Raw genomic sequence first — 16,794 nt, 5'->3', positions numbered from 1 at the left:
GCACATCAAGAGGCCTAAGAGCAAACAAATATCTCGGGTTTTTGGGGGGTTTGGGGCCTTTATCCCCTGGTAGTGCTTTTAAAAATTAAATACCTGATAAATGACAAAATTCGTTGGACCAGAAATTATCGTTTGACAAATTGGTAGGCCATGATGAGAGCTCATCAATTGCCTGGCAACCACGTGGCGACCGAGTCTTGTTATATCCTTCGGCTAGAAGGCACTTACGGCAAAGCCAGACGAATTACTTATGACTAAATGGGTCTATTGACATGGAAAATTAACCCTGAGAAGATTTTCCGTTCAAGGATTTACGATGAATTACGCCACAGCATGAATACTGTATGGAAAGATTTTCTTCATAAAAAAGGATATTATGTCATATTTAATTTTTTTTTCTAATGTTAAAGTTATGTTTATTTAAAAGTTTTTGTTTTCTATTGCTATTTCAAATGTGTTATTCTCCAGCAAAAGAATCCATTCTTTTCACAGCACAAAACTTTGACCACAAACTAAACACAAAAGTTAACTTGACACTCAACCACCGAAATGTAGTTTAATAGTGCATCATCAACAATAGCCATGGAAAGCGAAAAATGGAAGGATAAAAACTTTACTAATTATCCGTTAAGCAAAAAAAATTCCAGCGTAAAAACGCAGACACGCTTAAAGAGCAACAATAAATTTTACGATGACCATAATAAAAAACAGATTGAAAGGACACGCGGAGCACATATTTTAGCACTTGTCATGTGTCTAAGTCAGGAGAAAAAATGAGTTTGGGGACACTCAAAATGCATGCTTATCCTTTGAAGGAAACTCACTTTCACTATTTGCGAAAAGAGTGACTCGTAGCTTTTTAAGCGCTCCCAGATACATAGCCACCCCAAAACCATCCCATCCCAACCGTTGTCAACTTTACGTCCAGTTTTATAGTTTTTTTATGTATGACTGCCCCACTAATTGCCGCATGACTTGGCCAAAGATGAAAAGAATGTTTCAGGGCGAAACGAAATTAGTGAAATTACTTTATTGTCGCTGGAATGGACAAGTATTGTGTATTGTATATGCATTTATCCAATTGCACTTCGAGCGTAGCATATAGATATCTATGTAACCAAGATAGATGTGACCACTTATACCTAGTAAACATTGAATTTGTAGCTAATTCGAAGGTAGTGCATCCTTTTTTGTCATAAAAAGGGGGACCAAACGTACAATGAAACAAAGAATTCAATACGAAAAACGTGTACTTTATTTTAACTAATTATATCTAACCTAAGTGAGATCTATAAATGTTGATAGTAGTGTGAAAATTGTTAAAACTATATTCGATATACTTTATGTACAACAATACAATAAAGAAATGTTTATGCATGTTATTGAACTCAAGTTGGGGTTTTAATTAAAAGAAAAGTTTTACTTTGCATATAAGCAAATATTTAAAAATAAATGCAATAAAGGAGTATAATAAAAACGTTAATAGAAATGAAAAAAAAGTGTTGTTTTTTTATGGGTTTCGAATAACAATAAAAGACGAAATGGTTTCTTCGAAAAAAGCGCAGGCTCAATATTTTCTGGTATTTCGTTTGATTGGCTTTGTTTAATTTAACTTCATAGTTTTTCAAAACTGTTATTTAGAAACAAAAAAGCTAAATTAAGCATATCCAGCTAAGTACTTAATAAATTTAATGTATTGCAAATGTCTTTTATGTTGAGAACCTAAATGTTATAATTTGTAAGTCATACATGGGTTTCTCAATTTAAAATAAGTTCAAAAACCGTTACAACTGCTATGTGACCAGCTTAAGAGAGCGCAGAACGGAGGGGTTTTTTCGTTGCCCAGCCTCTGGTCACACTGCTCGCCAGCAAGCACCAACAAAAACAACAACAACACGGAAGTCTGTAAATGTAAATAGACGGAACTTGCTGAAGAGACAGCTAAAAACACAACAAATCGGAGTTCCCGCACAGTAGAAGTGAGCAGCTGAAGGAAAGCCAGCCGCTGGTCAATTAAATGCGCATCAAAATGAACTGTGAAGTGCAGGAGCAACAAAAACATCAGCAGCAGCAGCAACAACAACAGCAACAGCAGCAACAACATCACGGCAGCAGCAACAAGTTGCCAGTGAGAAAGCAGGAGAGCTGCTCCGACGACGATGAGATTTGCAGCCGGACGACGGAGCGCCAGAATCTGGAGTTTGCCAAGAAGCTGGGCTACAGCGAGCAGTCCATCCACTCGGCGTTGACGCGTCTGGGTTCGGAGGCCAAGCAGAATGAGCTGCTGGCGGAGCTGATCAAGCTGACAGCAGATGCACCACGACCCGCCCACATCGGAGGCGGTAATCCATCCACCATGTCCTCCTCCTCCTCCTCCGCCTGCTCGCCCAACCCAGCCGGCAGCAACATCTCCGCCCTGCGACACATCGTTATCGATGGCAGTAATGTGGCCCTGTCGCACGGGAACAACGTGATCTTCTCCTGCCGCGGCATCCGCATCTGTGTGGATTGGTTCCGGCAGCGGGGTCATCGCGACATCACCGCCTTTGTGCCCAATTGGCGCAAGGAGCTGGCGAACAACAATATCGCCGACCAGGAGCTGCTCTACGAGCTGGAGCACGAAAGGTACTTGGTGTTCACGCCATCGCGACACCTAGATGGCAAGCGGGTGTCCTGCTACGATGATCGATTCATACTCAAGCTGGCCGTGGAAACCGATGGCATTGTGGTGTCCAACGACAATTACAGGGATCTGATCCTGGAGAGCAACGAGTTCCGGCGCGTCGTGCAGGAGCGCCTGCTAATGTACTCGTTTGTGAATGACATCTTCATGCCGCCCGATGATCCGTTGGGCAGATCGGGTCCAAATCTGGACCTGTTCCTGTGCTCCCAAACGCAACAGAAGATGGCGGATGCCCAGCAGCTGTGTCCCTATGGCAAGAAGTGCACCTACGGGCAAAAGTGCAAGTTCCGGCACCACAACCAGGGTCCGCTGCTGCAGCGTCTGCCACTCCAGGCCTCACACAGTGCTCCACTGCACACGAATGGTGGTCAGCAGATGATCAGTCCGGGTGGAAACAACAACAATGTCAAGATCAACTCACCGATTAGCCGGGAGCCATTGGGCCGCACCAAGTCCAATACGATCGAGCAGGTGTGCCAGGGCTTCTCAGCGCAAATGGAGCTGTCCGAAGGGTCCATGGAATCCAGCCAGCCGAATCGCCATAAGAAGCTGCAGCGCCAACAGCCGCCGCCCGCATACCGCCTCCTGGTGCCCACATACAGTGCTCCACTCCAGCAGCAGCAGCAGCAGCAGCAGCATCAGCAGGTGCAACAGCAGCATCAGCAGTCCAACTCCAGCTCCACCTATCACCATCAGTATCTGACTCGCACGCCATCCGCCCCGGTCACGGATCAGGGATTGGGTCTGCCACTGCCCGCTCACAACTTCGCCCATCTGTCCGCCTCCGATTCGCGCATAAACGAGGAGCTGCACGCCTCGCAGCAACTGCCGCGGGAGGAGCAGCGCCGTCTGCTCCGCTATCACCTGGGCAGCCTTTTTCCGCCGCACCAGGTGCACGCCGTACTGCAGCTCTATCCGGAGGAGACCGACGCCAAGACCATCTGCGCAGCTATACTTAATTTATTTCCGCATAATTAGGCTAGGCTTAAATTTCATCAATATACTTAGATGTGTAATTACACGAGTGTGTCTGTTTAATATTTAAAATGTCGCTTTGGAACGACGAGGAGTCCTCGCTCGAAATTTAAATCTCCAGGCCCACAATATTGGCCGTATCGTATGGCATCAGCCCGCTGACGGATTCCCGGGCGGATTGACCGCGTCGCTCGTGGATTATCCGGTGGTTGCGCAGCTTGTACGCCTGCGGGAAGCCCTTGCCGCACACTTCGCAACTGGAGGAAGAACGGAAAGTTTACATTTAATTTAGCAATATCAACTGTTTAGCCACATTAAAAATAATCTATGAAACATAACTAAACTACTATTAATTATGAGTCAAAAAGAATCCACAAGGACAAAAATATGGCTTACTTTCGGTTAAACTATTTCTGAATTTAAATTGCTTTTATGCATTTTTGTACATCATGTTGTTAAATCTTAGTTGCTCAAGAAAACTTTTAAACAACATAAAGAAAACAAAACTAAAGGTGACAATGTTAACATCTAGTATAGTATGATATCTGGAATACATAATAGTGAATCCCCTATAGTGAAAGTTCGTGCTAGAGAACTTGGACTGTATTTGCCAGGGAAAGCTAAACTTACACATGCGGCTTCTCTCCCGTATGAATCATCTTGTGGAACTTCAATGTGTTGGTGTAGGTAAATGTCTTGTGGCAAACATCGCACTCATAGGGACGCTCATTTGTGTGGATCCTGAAGGAGATAGTTTTAGAATCAGGTCGTCTTGTTTTCCATTCGTTTACCAACTCACCTGTGGTGCTTGTTGCGGGTGGACAGATCCGCAAAGGCTGCCGGGCAGTAGCTGCACTTGTACGGTCGATTTCCAGTGTGGGTGTTCATGTGACGCGCTAGTTGCTGAGCCTGTGCAAAACAGTGACCACAGATCCTGAAAATAACAAATTCTTATTAGAAAAATGCTCATTTGGTAATAAAACCTAGAACAAAAAAGTTATATTTGTATTATAAAAACAATTTACCAATCATAAACTCTGAAACTAAGTTAAGGTAAACAGAAATTTAGAAAATATACATAAATCTAACTTTCAGAAATAGTCTCTAATTTAAAAAATTTCAAATTTAAGATATTAAATCAGTAACAACAAAATTACTATTTTTCCTAGCCATTTCGAACTGAAAACATCTTCACGATAAATCTCTCTCAATAACTTACTCGCACTCGTGCGGCTTCACGCCGGAGTGAACCTTGATGTGCTCGGTGAGACGACTCTGCGAGGGATACATGTTGCCGCAGACGTCGCAGATGTACTTGAACTCCTTCTTGTCACCGACGAGGATCTTGTGACCGCCCTTGGTTTTGATGCCGGCGTGCTTCCGCGCCAGCACCTCTCCGATGGAGACGCCCTCTTCGGAGTTGATGACGATCTTGGTGGCAGCCGCATTACTGTTGCCCCGCCGCACTTTAAGCGGATTGCCGCGAGCGGCGGTCTTTGAGGAGCCGGTGCCCGATGCTGCAGGCACCGGTGCTGAGGATGCGGACGCGGCTGCCCTGCGGGGATTGGCTCTCCGCTTATTGCCGCCTCGGGCATTGAGGGAGGCTAGAATACTTTTGGTGGGGACGAACTCCTCCTCGGTTGAGTTCATGTCGCCTTCCACCTCGTCTTCGTGGGCACTTTCGGTCAACTGATCCTGATCGACCTGGTCCAAGTACTCGATGTCCGCTGACAGCTCGGAGAGCGACTGATCAGCCACTTCCTGGTCGTAGGTGCCCTGCTCTGTGATGATATCGCCCTCGTAGGTCTCGTACACGTCGTAAACCTCCTCGATGATGCCGTCCTCCTCCACCTGTTCACTCTTCACATGTACAATTCGATCCTTTTCCAATTCCACGAGGATGCCCTCCTCGAGTTCGTCGTTAAAGACGCCGCCCTGAGCCTCCGCGGATTCGTCCGCCTCGGCCTCAGTGTATTGACTCTCGTCCAGGTCCTCCTCCTCTTCTTCCTCCTCGTGTTCCTGCTCTTGCTCCGTCTCCTCGGACTCCTGCTCCAATTTGGGGGCTTGCTCTTCACTCTTCTTCTCCGGCGTTCGCTGCTCCACCTCCACGGGACCCACAAACTGCCGCAGGTGACCGTAGGATCGCTGGCAGGTCTCCCGGAACTTGAAAGCCATTTTCAGCACCCTGAAGCACTTCTCGCAAATCTTGTCTGGATAGTGGTCGAACTGCTTGATCTGGGAAAGAGATTGCGGGGATATAAGACTGTGCGGGGAAGAGTAGGACGTGCTTACGGGCACTCCGCCGCACTCCCGGATCATGTTGGTCAGGTCCTTCTCCGCGTCGTCGTGAAAAATGCTGGCCATGGGCTCCTTAGGCTGCTGCAGGCAAACCCGGCAAACGATCCACTTCTGCGTGGCCGCTGGCGCCGCCGCCGGACTCGCTTGTGCCGCCGAGTCTCTCATTGTTGCGAATAGAACGTTAATCTATTCCGGATTCCTATTCTCCGCTTTAATATTTCGATGAACACCCTCGCTGGACGAAGACGACGCCAAAAAAATATAATGTACTCTGGAGGCAAGATGGTTGCGTTGCAACGCGAATGGCAGTGGAACAGGGTGACCACTGCATTTGCCGTGTTAGCATTAAGGGTGTTTTGTTTTACTTAAATATAAATAAATTTCAAATTGTATCCTTTTAATGCTGACATTTTTATTTTTTATTTTTTTGACATCCTTAATAAATTAAGACTGTCTAACAATTATATTGTCTGTATTGAACCCATTTAATGTATCGGTTTTAAAACGATAAAAAAAAAATTTAGCCAATAACTTAAATTTAAAGCTTAATAATTTAATTATTTTCCTGCATTAATTTTATTATGAGCAATAGAAACATAGGTATGGTTAAAACATGACAAATTCTATTTTAAATTACGGACAGTAAAACACTATGTTGTTTCAAGTACATGTTAATTCTATTTTCGGTTTAAATTGAAAAGCAATCTTCAATCCGATACTCACTGTACCATCGCAATGACCACGTTTCGTTGTGAGTGGCACCCGGACGCTTGCATTCAGCTGTTGGAACTTGTGTTCTTCCCTAAACTGCGTCTAAATAACAATAAACAATAGTAAGTCGCCATGAAAACGGAGTCCAACGAGAAGTGGATTGTGTGTCGCGTCTGCCTGAACAATCCCGGCGAGGGTGAGGAGCTGCTCCACGACATATTCAGCCAAACGGCCACCACACGCCTGGACCAAATGCTGCACATTTGCGCAGGCATACCTGTAAGTAGGACTACTGGGTTGTTTAGCAGTTTAATTGGTGAATATCATACGGAATAGGTCAGTCTGGATGACAAATTTCCAGACAAGATGTGCAGCAAGTGCGTGCGCTGCCTGCGACTGAGCTACAAGTTCCGCCTGACCTGCCAGCGATCCCATCAGCACATCATGGATATGTTGGAGCGGGAGGCCATCAAATCGAGTGCTCCCGGCGAGGACCAACACCTTGAACTCTCGGACGACCTTACGGTGGAGAGCGTTGTCAAGATTTGGGAGGAGGACACCAGCCAAATGGATGACAGTTTTAAGGTGGCGAAGGAGGAGTGTCAGCCGGTTGAACAACAGCAACAGCAGGTTATTACCTACGTAGTGGAGGGTGCAGAAGGTGACGAAACTATTTTGTTCGATGGGGAGGATCCCACGCAGGCGGTTTTCGATGTGAAGCAGACCGTGATCGAAGAGGCGGAACCGTATGCGGTTTATGAGGAATACGAGCTGCTCACCAGCGAGAACACCGCTACTTTAAGTGAAACCGCCGAGAGCAATGTGGTCAAGGAAGAAGTTGCAGACGATGACCTATGCCAGGATATACTTAGCTCCGATGAAAGCTATGTGCCGGAGACCATAACAACTACTAAGCCGCCTGCAAGCCGCCAGCGATCGAGCAGAAAGACGGCTCCAGCCAACATATCTAGCCAAGAAGATGAAACCGGCAAAAAGAAGCTGGGCAGGAAGCCCCGCAACAAGCTGAGCAGCTATATATGTGACGTATGCGGGAACATCTATCCCACACAGGCCCGCCTCACCGAGCACATGAAATTCCATTCGGGCGTCAAGCCTCACGAATGCGAGTGAGTTTAAATTGACCAAATAAATGGTATCACTTGCTAATGACACATTGTTCTGCAGGATCTGCGGACGAGGTTTTATCCAAAATCAGCAGCTGGTGCGACACATGAACACGCACACGGGGAACCGGCCCTACAAGTGCAACTACTGTCCAGCTGCCTTCGCGGATCGATCCACCAAAACCAAACATCATAGGTACATTATATAATCAGCACTTCTGCAGTGAACTAATCAAACAAATCAAGAAAACTAACAAAATGTAAACCTTCCCAGAATTCACACCAAGGAGCGCCCCTATGAATGCGATGTGTGCTCCAGAACCTTTACCTACTCGGACAACCTGAAGTTCCACAAGATGATCCACACAGGGGAGAAACCACATGTGTAAGTTTTTCACTGCTGTTCCTTTGATCTGCTTGAATAGTCCTCATCCTTTTCCAGTTGTGATCTTTGTGGCAAGGGCTTTGTAAAGGCCTACAAGATGCGTTTGCATCGGGGGACGCACGAAAGGCGCGGCGCTTGTTCCTGGAAGGCTGATGTGGAAATGGCTGCCGAGGGAGAGGAAGTAAAGGAAGAGGAGCAGGAGTTCCATAGTTGATTTCCCCTCGTATAAATAACCGAACAAGGAATTATTGTAAATTAATAGAATAAGCATCTTTAGTATTAGGATTTAAATAGCCATTGTTAAAGCTTTGCATCCAACAGTTTGTGGCATAAGTTAGGATCTAAAACTAATGTTTTTTCCATTAAATATGCAGAATAAAACAAAAATTATATATGTATCTATGTTTAAACCCTTTAAAAACTACTTATTACAATGATACAATTTTTTCTATATTTGTGCTTTTTAAGATTTATATTTCGTTGCCATGGCATTTAGTTACTATGGTAATTTTAAAAGAACTATGTCTAAAAACAAATTTGTGTCTATGTATTACAAAGTTTCTCTTACTAGTCATCCCCACATTTCCAGGTCTTTTTTGGGTTTGTGCGATTTTTCATGGGCGTTTTTGTGGTGCAGTTGGGAGAAAGTCTTCTGGCAGTACTGGCAGCTGAATGGTCGCTCACCCGTGTGCGTTTTTAGATGCACCCGGAGCACATTTGAGTAGGCGAAGGACTTGCTGCAGAACTTACACTTGTACGGTCTTTCATTGGTGTGGATCCTAAATTGTATTAAAGGTAATATAAGGTTTTAAAGAGTATGCTTTACAGCCCTTTGCTGTCATAACTTATGAAAACCTAGCTAAATGTTTTCATTTAAAATTCTTATATAGAGATTTCTTGTTTCAGTTATCGACACCTTTAGGAAATATTAAATTATACTGACCTCTGATGCTTGATGCGCGTGGATGGATCTGCAAAGCTGGCGTCGCAGTAGTCACACTTGTAGGGACGATTGCCAGTGTGGGTGTTCATGTGCCTCGCCAGCTGCGGTGTCTGCCGGAATCGTTTATGGCAGATCCTGCAAGATATGTGCATTAATCTTTAAGCGAATGCCTATAAACCAAAGCATCAGCTTACTCGCACTCGTGTGGTTTCTCAGTGCTGTGGAGCTTCATGTGGGTTGTCAACTTCAAGCGGTTCGTGTAGACATTCTGGCATATGTTACAGGCAAATGATGGTGCATGGCTGGAGTCCTCTTCACCACAGGCTTCCGCTTTGGGACTCAGTGAAAAGATGGACTCCTCTGGGGCAGAGTTAGTGGGTTCGATGCTGACCAACTCGTCGGCACTACAGGCGGCCTCTTCGCCGCTCTCCAGGGTCACATCGTACGGTTCCAGGTACTCGTACTCCACCTCGCTGTCGCTGAGATCCTTGGACTCCTTATACAGCTCAATTTCCTGGTCGCTGCGTATTATTTGAATGTGAACCTTCTGCTCCTCTGTCTTCAGGAGCACCTTCTCCGCCTCCTGGCAAAGGGATCGGAGTTTGAGGGCCGCCCTAAGGAGCAAAGCGCAGCTTGTGCAAATGTGATTTGGCCAGTTGGGGTTCTTACTCAACTGGGGATACGAAATCAAGTTTTTATTGGTCACAGGGTAAACCATAACAAACCCATTTGGAAACTTACCTCAACACCCGTGCATCGTTTTATTTGCTCCGGGAAATCCGGATCTGTGGGCATGAGGGACTCATCCTTCGGTTGCAGCAGGCAGATGCGACACTGCAAATCATTGTTCTCCTTGTCGGGAAGCATTCTTCTGTTATCACAAGTCAAAAATCCAAATTACCAAAACGATTGGACCAAAACAATTACAAATTATGCGGCTTCGGGGCGAATGTCAAATGGTCTAGCGATGAATATCGTCGAATGGCAAAATTGCAAAGAGGAAGCAGAGTTATTTTGATCGTTAATTTTGGTCGTGACATTCGTTGGATTTAAATGGAGCTACGACTGGACATGGTGACCCTTTGCAGGACCTGTCTGCAGGATGGTGAGGCCCACATGGTCTCCATTTACGATGCGGATGACAAGCTTCACAGTGGTATTTCTCTCTGCGAGAAAATCGAAACTTTAAGCGGAATTCAGGTGAGTCAGTGCGGTTGAATTCTATTTAACTTTGTAAGAACCCAGTGTTTACTTACAGATAAAACCCACTGAGGACCTGCCCACCAGGATCTGCTTTAGATGCAAGGCCTTTCTTTCCCTGGCCCACAAATTCCGTCAGATTTGCCAGCGTTCCAACGAATTTCTTAAGAAATATGTGGTAACGGGTGGTCCAGTGGTAAAGGATGTGGCTGAGACAGGGGATACAACTAAGTCACCTACTCCTCCTCCTCCTGTGGAAACTGGCCAGTACGAACAACTGGAGGTGGAGGTGCTTGAGGAGGGAGCTTGGTCCACCGAAGATCTTATGGAGGAGACCACACCGCCACCTGCGGATGTGGATAAGCCCATGGTTTTGGTTGTGCAAACGGTTCCTCCTCTAGTTCCTGCTCCTAGTCCCCCACCTAATCCTCCTGCTGTGCCTGCAGTCAGCGGTAAACTTTATGTGTGCGACACCTGTGGCAACGGATATCAACGGAAAAGCACCCTGGACACCCACATGCGAAGGCACAACAACGAGCGACCCTACGAATGCGAGTAAGAGTGGTGTTCTTCGCTACTATCTATGTTTCAACATATCTAAATCGCCTCCTTTTAGGATCTGCCACAAGTGCTTTCACGTCAACTACCAGTTGAAGCGCCACATTCGCCAGCACACAGGAGCAAAGCCATACACTTGCGAATATTGCCATCGCAACTTCGCAGATCGCACTTCTCTAGTCAAGCATGAAAGGTAGACAACTTGAAATTGCTTCTCTATTATAATGCAATACATTAAAGATCCGGTTTCTTCTTGACTTGAAATACAATTTGTTGAGGTCAAACAAGAAACAAGAAATTCGTTGTCCAAAAAGTTAAATGTCTAGAATAACAGTGGTATATTCATTTTAAAAGTTTACACTTTATGCTTTTCATTTTATTTTTTACTGCACTTCTATATGATATGACCTGAAATAATCATGAATTGGGTTTATTTCTCAACAATAACTTATATGAACATGTATCCCCTACAGAACTCATCGAAATGAGCGTCCTTATTCTTGCCAGACCTGTGGAAAAACCTTTACCTACGCCAGTGTCCTCAAGGTTCACTACAAAACGCACACGGGAGAAAAACCTCACACGTAAGTGGATATAATTTGAACTCAAGCCTTATTTATTTTATTAATTTATATCTCCCAAAAGATGTCGGCTATGCGGCAAGAGCTTTGCTCGCATTCACAATCTTGTGGCCCACCTGCAGACCCAACAGCATCTCAATGATCCGCGATTGGCTGACTATCTAAATACGACCAAAGTGGGAAATACTTCAGCAATTGCCTAAGGACATCATTTTAGTATGAGTATATTTTTAGTAGTAAGGAAAATTAATAACAATTTTTTAAAGACGAAAATATATGATTAGAAAATGAGTATACAAATGATGACTTTGAAAATTTATAGAGAATAGGGCTTTAGGATAAATAATTTCTTTATATATTGTTTAAGTAACTAAGTTTTGTTTTTAGGTTGAAAATAAATTAAAAACGTAGTTTTTTTGTATCTTTTTTTACAATTTCTTCTTTTATTTAACTTACTCGCAAGCGGTACGCAATCTTTTTTCTTTGTTTGGTTTTTTGTTTTTAATTCTTGTTTTACAAATTTTACAACTTTTTATATGTTGTACGAGAAAAATGCCGAAAATTGATTGAAAATTGCTGAGTTGGCTCTGGTGTTCGAGATGATTAAAGTGTGGGAGGAGTAGGAGGTCGGTTGTATTCGTTAACAAAATTAAATAACAAACTATGAACTTGGATCGTGATTGGGCAGCGATGGCCGGACTGGCCGGAGTGGCCGATGGTCTTTGCACAGCAAAGAGGCATCTACTTGGCCACCATGCGTATCTTGTCCTTTAGCAGATTGCGCAACTCGGTGACCATCATCTCGTGCGAGTCCTTAAAGGTGGCTGAAACATCTCCGATGAGCGTGGCCTCCACCTCCGGCTTCAGCGACATGTCCGACATGAAGGAGCTGAGGTCGCGTGGCAGCACCGGTGCTTTCCAGGTGCCTGCGGATTAAGGAGCATTGCGGATTAATGTAAGCATTTCTTACAATAAACAAATATAACAGATCTACTTACGTATGGCCGCGTCGCAGGACTCAAGTTTGTGCTTGAGCTGTCGCATCAGCTCTTGCAACATCTGGCTTCTCTCCTTCTCACTGATCGGCTGGGGACCATCCAACTTGTTGTCCACCGGCCTCTTCTTGGACTTGGTCTTCGAGCTGACCTGCAGCTTGTCGTTTAGCACGGACAGCAGGAAGGCATAGAGGGATAGCATCTGGAGCAGCAATACGTTGAAAGAGTATTTAGGATTGAATAAAGATCACTTTATGGGCTGCACTTTCAAGAACGTACCTCCAGACTGGCAGCCACCTTCTGCTGCTGCGCCCGCCGCTTCCACAGACCGTCCATGCCGTTGCACTCGTTGCTTTCGTTGATGGTCTGCACGCACAGCTCCATAACCGTGATGACATTGTCGCCCACCCTCTTGCACTGCTCGGCCAGCTTTCCGGATCCGCACTGCAGGTCAAGGACCAGTTGGGCCAGGTCGTCAAAGAAGCGTTCGTACGGCAGATCGAGCAGCAGGTGAAGGCGTGTGGGCAGCAGATTGACTAGAAACTTTTGCGCCAACGGCTTGTAGTTCATGAGACGCAGTCGCTGGAATAGTCCCGTCCAGGACTCGCGCAGGAGTTCCAGGGTGGCGGCCTCCGCTCCCGCTGGCGAATCTTTCGAGCCGGCGCCGTGATACAAGTCAACAAAGGAGGCAAACAGTCGGAGCATCAGCGATCGCACCTGCAGCACCTCTACTTCTTGGTCGAAGGACTCCTTGCGCTCTTCGGCAGCATCCACCTCGTGAAGGGGATCCCAGCGGATGACAGCCTCTAAGTCGCGATTGTCGCTCAGCTCATGCCAGGCGATCCGGTCCTCCGCCGGCTCAATGCTCATGGCGGCATATGCTGTCAGGTTCTGCTGGATATTGCCATAGCAACTGACTAGGTCGCAGATCTGCGCCTCAACCGAGCAGGCCACGTATTGCAAGCTGTTGGTCAAGCGTTCCTTGAAGTTCATGAACTCCTCCATCTTGGAAAAGGTGCAGAAGCGATAGGTCAAAGCAATGTACTCCAGGCGTTCCTTGTAACTGTTGGTGAAGAACTTCAGAGTAGCATCGTACACATTCCGGGTACCCGAGAAACGACCGCCCAGCGGCAGCAACTGGCAGTGCACATAGCCCATAGAGTCCAGCTGGATCTGCTTGATGTCCAGGTACTCGTACATCTCCTGGGCGCCCACCTGGCAGCCAAACAGATGATAGATCTTCAGACTCAGCAGCTTCACGTGGAAGTTACTCGTGCTGTTTCGCAGGACGTACTGCAGCAGGCACAGCGCCTCGAACAGGTGATCCGACTTGTTTTCTCGTCTACTCAGGTCGTACATTACATTCGCCGCCAGCAGGGCATATGCATCCGATGGTCCCATTTCCGTGGACAGCAGCTTCTTGCCGAAAGTACTCCGGCCGTGTTCGTAGTGCAGCTTGAGGGCCGTGTAGAAGGCAAGCAGGTGGTCCACGGGCAGCTCCATATGGGAGCCGCACATCCGCGAGATTTGCAGAGCGCAAAGGTGCTTTTGCATCTGCTCCTTCTGTAAGAATTTAACACAAATTGTTTAATAAATAGTTTTACTTGTAATTCGGTTTTACTAACATTCTTCGGAAGCGACGTGGAGCTGACTCCGCTCTCCAACAGCAACTTGCTGGCCAACGCCTGCCGCTGCTTCATGCTGATCGAAGGCAAGAACAAGGCGATATCATGGGTGCAGCAGGATTTGTCGCCAAACAGACGGAAGTACTCGATGACCAACTCGTCGAAGTCGCCGACGAGCTTTTCCGCCGGCAGTTGGTCAGCTCGCATGCGCTGGTGGAGTTCCAAACGCGCCAGATAGGGACCCCGTTTCTTGCGCTCCGAGGAATCGATGATGCCCTGAAGGAACTCCTGACATCTGGCCAGCGAATCCTTCTCCCCGTTTTCCTCAGCCTGTGGCGCATGTTTCAGCAACTCAAACGAACTTTGGATGTACTCCTTGTAGAAGTCCCAGCGGTCACGACTAAGGAATTTATGAAACATTTATGTATGAATTTTTCTAAGGTTCAACAGAACTCACTCTGCGTCAAGGAGCTGCTGCAGCAGCTCATTCAGCTCCCGCCAGTTACCCAGTTCCTTGAGCAGCTCGAACTTCATGCTGACTGGAGCACCCGGATAGAGCTTGGCGCACAGCTCGCCAGTGAGGAATTCCCACGCCTCCTGGAACTTGTTCTGTAGCTTAAGGATGTGCAGATAGAGGAAGGCCTCCTGCTCCGTCTCCAACTTGCCCTCCTTGATGTGCTTGTCGACCATGCGCTGCGCCAGCCCCAGATAGATTTTCCGCTTCTCGGGCAGCGCCGACTCCGGTCCTCGAATCCCCTGGAAGACTACACTGATCACGGACCAAAAGTAGTAGGCGTTCTTTGGCTGGGCCTTGTACAGTTGCAGGGCCACCGCCTGCTGCGCCTTGTAGTCCTCCACTCTAACATGCGAGATGAAGAGGTGGGCGAGCAGCTCCTCGTTGCCGGGATTCTGCTTTACCGCGTGCTGGTACAGCTCCACAATTTTATCCACTGCAAAGAGGCGGAGGTATGTATATATAATTAGCAATTTCTTTAGCAGGTACAATATATATATTCAGATCGTTGGCACGCACTTGCCACCGTCGTCCGACTAGTAGAATGCGATTTTAATTAGTCGGGCGAGGTGCGCGTGCCAAGAAAGTACGAAAATATGAATTGTGGGCACTTCGTGTGCGTGCCATGGGCGTCCCTGGGGGTTAAACTTAGTGGATGCGAATCGGCGGATGTGGGAATAAGAAAATGAGTGGTTCCAGATGTTTTTTGTTAAAGTATTCGGACTTGATTAAGATAAACTGTCGAATATGTTCTGGCACTGTTATACTATTATTTGTTTTATTAAGGCATAAATTTTGTTGTCGAAAATTTGTTTGTTTTTTGATGAAGAAAATTATATATATTAAAAAATGAGGCATAAATCCAAATTTTTTCACTTAAAACCATTTTCTTTTTTTTTAAGACGAAACATATTATTGACTGACGGAAAACATACATCTATTTTAAATAAAATCTATTCATTTTACAAAAATCTATTCGCATCTTTGTTAGGAAATACTAATGAACTTGTTTAAATATATATTATAATTTCTTTTTTAGAAAGTAATTTAACCAGCAAATATAACTTTTAACATTTTCGAAATTGCATAAATAATAAATTTAACCTATATTTACATATCTTTATTACTGACGTAACAAGTAATATTATTTTTCAACTATTTGTTAAGCTTAAATAATGTCATAATTATATTAAATATTAATTTCATATCTTTCATGGAAGTCAAAGTTTTCTAAGCCAAGTTATTAAAGATAGTTTTCATATATTGTCGAAGTTCCCTAACCGAGATATTTGACAGAAAACGCCTTTGAACTTTATCTTATTTATCTTTGCTTTATCCAATAAATAATCGTGCCATGTTTCTCTTATTTATCCAGTGGATAGGGTACATAGGGCACTTAGTTCACAATTGTCAATACTTCTCCCGTGACAAAGTTGTTTTAACTCCTAGCCATCTAATCCTCTGGACAAAGTCCGACCCATACGTACGTTGTTCCATTTCGCGGTAGCAGAAGGATAGCACCTGCAACGTGGAGTCGTCCGTGGGCTTCTCCTCGGCGACCGTCTGGAGGCATCCGTGGCTCTCGTCGTAACGACCTAGTCGGAGGAGGGAGAGACCCTTCAGGGCACGGGCGCAGAGCAGGGTGGGATGTTTCCGGAGCAGCTTCTCGGACTCCTGCAGTGCCTTGCGGTTGTTGCCCACTTCCAGGTTGTCTGCGGATGAGGATTGGGGTTAATATGCGAGACCTGACTAACGGATTGGCGGGCCATCCGAGTTCCAAGGCACACTCACCGTAGACCGGCCGCAGTCGCCGCTCGAACAAGGCCGAGTCCATGCCCTGCTGCTGCTGTGCCATGTTAGTGTGTTATGTGGTGCTGCTATATGCTGCTAACCTAATTACAACGTGCTGCATGCACCTCGCACTGAGATCCGCTCTCTTTGGCTTGCGGCACGCTGTCGGTTTTCCGATTTCTGGCTTTTACTTATCGGGGCCTCTCCTTGGGCTGCCCGCAATGATTGGGTGGTCGGGGGTCGGGCGGCTGGCTCTTGGACAAACGAATCGCTCGGTCAAAGGCTAATTAAATGCTTAATTTCATAGAAATTAGTGACTTTAAATTTGATTCAAAATAAAAAAACCTCAGACTGCATGTTCAGAGAGGAGAGAGCGGTCGCTGGTATTTTCGGGCGGTATTTTTTTTAGTA

The 16,794-nt window shown here is 45.9% G+C and overlaps 6 protein-coding genes across 6 annotated transcripts; 3 read left to right on the top strand and 3 right to left on the bottom strand.

The window, feature by feature from the left end:
• Positions 1-1,872: 1,872 nt before the first annotated feature.
• Positions 1,873-3,704, top strand: LOC108136958 (probable ribonuclease ZC3H12C). The gene has a single exon (XM_017258443.2). The coding sequence runs from the start codon at positions 2,018-2,020 to the stop codon at positions 3,659-3,661; it is 1,644 nt and encodes a 547-aa protein (XP_017113932.1). The 5' UTR covers positions 1,873-2,017; the 3' UTR covers positions 3,662-3,704.
• Positions 3,688-6,250, bottom strand: LOC108136959 (zinc finger protein with KRAB and SCAN domains 1). The gene is made up of 5 exons (XM_017258444.2): positions 5,951-6,250; positions 4,878-5,893; positions 4,458-4,592; positions 4,289-4,399; positions 3,688-3,915 (listed from the first exon to the last, which is right to left on the bottom strand). The coding sequence occupies exons 1-5, from the start codon at positions 6,119-6,121 to the stop codon at positions 3,768-3,770; spliced, it is 1,581 nt and encodes a 526-aa protein (XP_017113933.1). The 5' UTR covers positions 6,122-6,250; the 3' UTR covers positions 3,688-3,767.
• A 445-nt stretch (positions 6,251-6,695) lies between these two features.
• On the top strand, positions 6,696-8,574 carry LOC108136968 (zinc finger and SCAN domain-containing protein 12). The gene is made up of 5 exons (XM_017258459.2): positions 6,696-6,946; positions 7,004-7,794; positions 7,853-7,987; positions 8,066-8,176; positions 8,234-8,574. Exons 1-5 carry the CDS (start codon positions 6,800-6,802, stop codon positions 8,388-8,390), a joined length of 1,341 nt encoding a protein of 446 aa, XP_017113948.1. The 5' UTR covers positions 6,696-6,799; the 3' UTR covers positions 8,391-8,574.
• A 57-nt stretch (positions 8,575-8,631) lies between these two features.
• LOC108136970 (zinc finger protein 2 homolog) lies at positions 8,632-9,986 on the bottom strand. Its single transcript, XM_017258461.2, has 4 exons — positions 9,861-9,986; positions 9,314-9,792; positions 9,120-9,254; positions 8,632-8,955 (listed from the first exon to the last, which is right to left on the bottom strand). Exons 1-4 carry the CDS (start codon positions 9,984-9,986, stop codon positions 8,748-8,750), a joined length of 948 nt encoding a protein of 315 aa, XP_017113950.1. The 3' UTR covers positions 8,632-8,747.
• Positions 9,987-10,158: 172 nt separating this feature from the next.
• LOC108136969 (transcription factor Ouib) lies at positions 10,159-11,758 on the top strand. The gene is made up of 5 exons (XM_017258460.2): positions 10,159-10,319; positions 10,378-10,874; positions 10,936-11,070; positions 11,351-11,461; positions 11,523-11,758. The coding sequence occupies exons 1-5, from the start codon at positions 10,173-10,175 to the stop codon at positions 11,659-11,661; spliced, it is 1,029 nt and encodes a 342-aa protein (XP_017113949.1). The 5' UTR covers positions 10,159-10,172; the 3' UTR covers positions 11,662-11,758.
• A 119-nt stretch (positions 11,759-11,877) lies between these two features.
• Positions 11,878-16,755, bottom strand: LOC108136936 (phagocyte signaling-impaired protein). Its single transcript, XM_017258412.2, has 7 exons — positions 16,384-16,755; positions 16,080-16,304; positions 14,536-15,028; positions 14,079-14,478; positions 12,733-14,016; positions 12,457-12,655; positions 11,878-12,384 (listed from the first exon to the last, which is right to left on the bottom strand). The coding sequence occupies exons 1-7, from the start codon at positions 16,445-16,447 to the stop codon at positions 12,200-12,202; spliced, it is 2,850 nt and encodes a 949-aa protein (XP_017113901.1). The 5' UTR covers positions 16,448-16,755; the 3' UTR covers positions 11,878-12,199.
• Between the last annotated feature and the right edge of the window lie 39 nt (positions 16,756-16,794).

Source organism: Drosophila elegans, unplaced genomic scaffold (assembly GCF_018152505.1).
Source record: "Drosophila elegans isolate 14027-0461.03 unplaced genomic scaffold, ASM1815250v1 contig_476, whole genome shotgun sequence".
In the NCBI taxonomy this organism is placed as follows: domain Eukaryota; kingdom Metazoa; phylum Arthropoda; class Insecta; order Diptera; family Drosophilidae; genus Drosophila; species Drosophila elegans.
The sequence above is the reverse complement of the archived record's forward strand: the minus strand, read 5'-3'. Positions and strand labels throughout refer to the sequence as shown.

Excerpts from the sequence above, each read along its gene's own strand:
- LOC108136958 (XM_017258443.2), top strand. The coding sequence starts at position 2,018 with ATGCGCATCAAAATGAACTGTGAAGTGCAGGAGCAACAAAAACATCAG.
- LOC108136959 (XM_017258444.2), bottom strand. The coding sequence starts at position 6,121 with ATGAGAGACTCGGCGGCACAAGCGAGTCCGGCGGCGGCGCCAGCGGCC. Across the intron at positions 5,894-5,950 it reads GGGAGTGCGGCGGAGTGCCC|ATCAAGCAGTTCGACCACTA; the intron begins GTAAGCACGTCC and ends TCTCTTTCCCAG. Across the intron at positions 4,593-4,877 it reads GTGAAGCCGCACGAGTGCGA|GATCTGTGGTCACTGTTTTG; the intron begins GTAAGTTATTGA and ends TGTTATTTTCAG.
- LOC108136968 (XM_017258459.2), top strand. The coding sequence starts at position 6,800 with ATGAAAACGGAGTCCAACGAGAAGTGGATTGTGTGTCGCGTCTGCCTG. Across the intron at positions 6,947-7,003 it reads ACATTTGCGCAGGCATACCT|GTCAGTCTGGATGACAAATT; the intron begins GTAAGTAGGACT and ends CATACGGAATAG. Across the intron at positions 8,177-8,233 it reads ACAGGGGAGAAACCACATGT|TTGTGATCTTTGTGGCAAGG; the intron begins GTAAGTTTTTCA and ends ATCCTTTTCCAG.
- LOC108136970 (XM_017258461.2), bottom strand. The coding sequence starts at position 9,986 with ATGCTTCCCGACAAGGAGAACAATGATTTGCAGTGTCGCATCTGCCTG. Across the intron at positions 9,793-9,860 it reads AACGATGCACGGGTGTTGAG|TTGAGTAAGAACCCCAACTG; the intron begins GTAAGTTTCCAA and ends TCGTATCCCCAG. Across the intron at positions 8,956-9,119 it reads ACGCGCATCAAGCATCAGAG|GATCCACACCAATGAAAGAC; the intron begins GTCAGTATAATT and ends AATACAATTTAG.
- LOC108136969 (XM_017258460.2), top strand. The coding sequence starts at position 10,173 with ATGGAGCTACGACTGGACATGGTGACCCTTTGCAGGACCTGTCTGCAG. Across the intron at positions 10,875-10,935 it reads GAGCGACCCTACGAATGCGA|GATCTGCCACAAGTGCTTTC; the intron begins GTAAGAGTGGTG and ends GCCTCCTTTTAG. Across the intron at positions 11,462-11,522 it reads ACGGGAGAAAAACCTCACAC|ATGTCGGCTATGCGGCAAGA; the intron begins GTAAGTGGATAT and ends ATCTCCCAAAAG.
- LOC108136936 (XM_017258412.2), bottom strand. The coding sequence starts at position 16,447 with ATGGCACAGCAGCAGCAGGGCATGGACTCGGCCTTGTTCGAGCGGCGA. Across the intron at positions 15,029-16,079 it reads CTACCGCGAAATGGAACAAC|TGGATAAAATTGTGGAGCTG; the intron begins GTACGTATGGGT and ends GCCTCTTTGCAG. Across the intron at positions 14,479-14,535 it reads CAGCAGCTCCTTGACGCAGA|TCGTGACCGCTGGGACTTCT; the intron begins GTGAGTTCTGTT and ends TAAATTCCTTAG.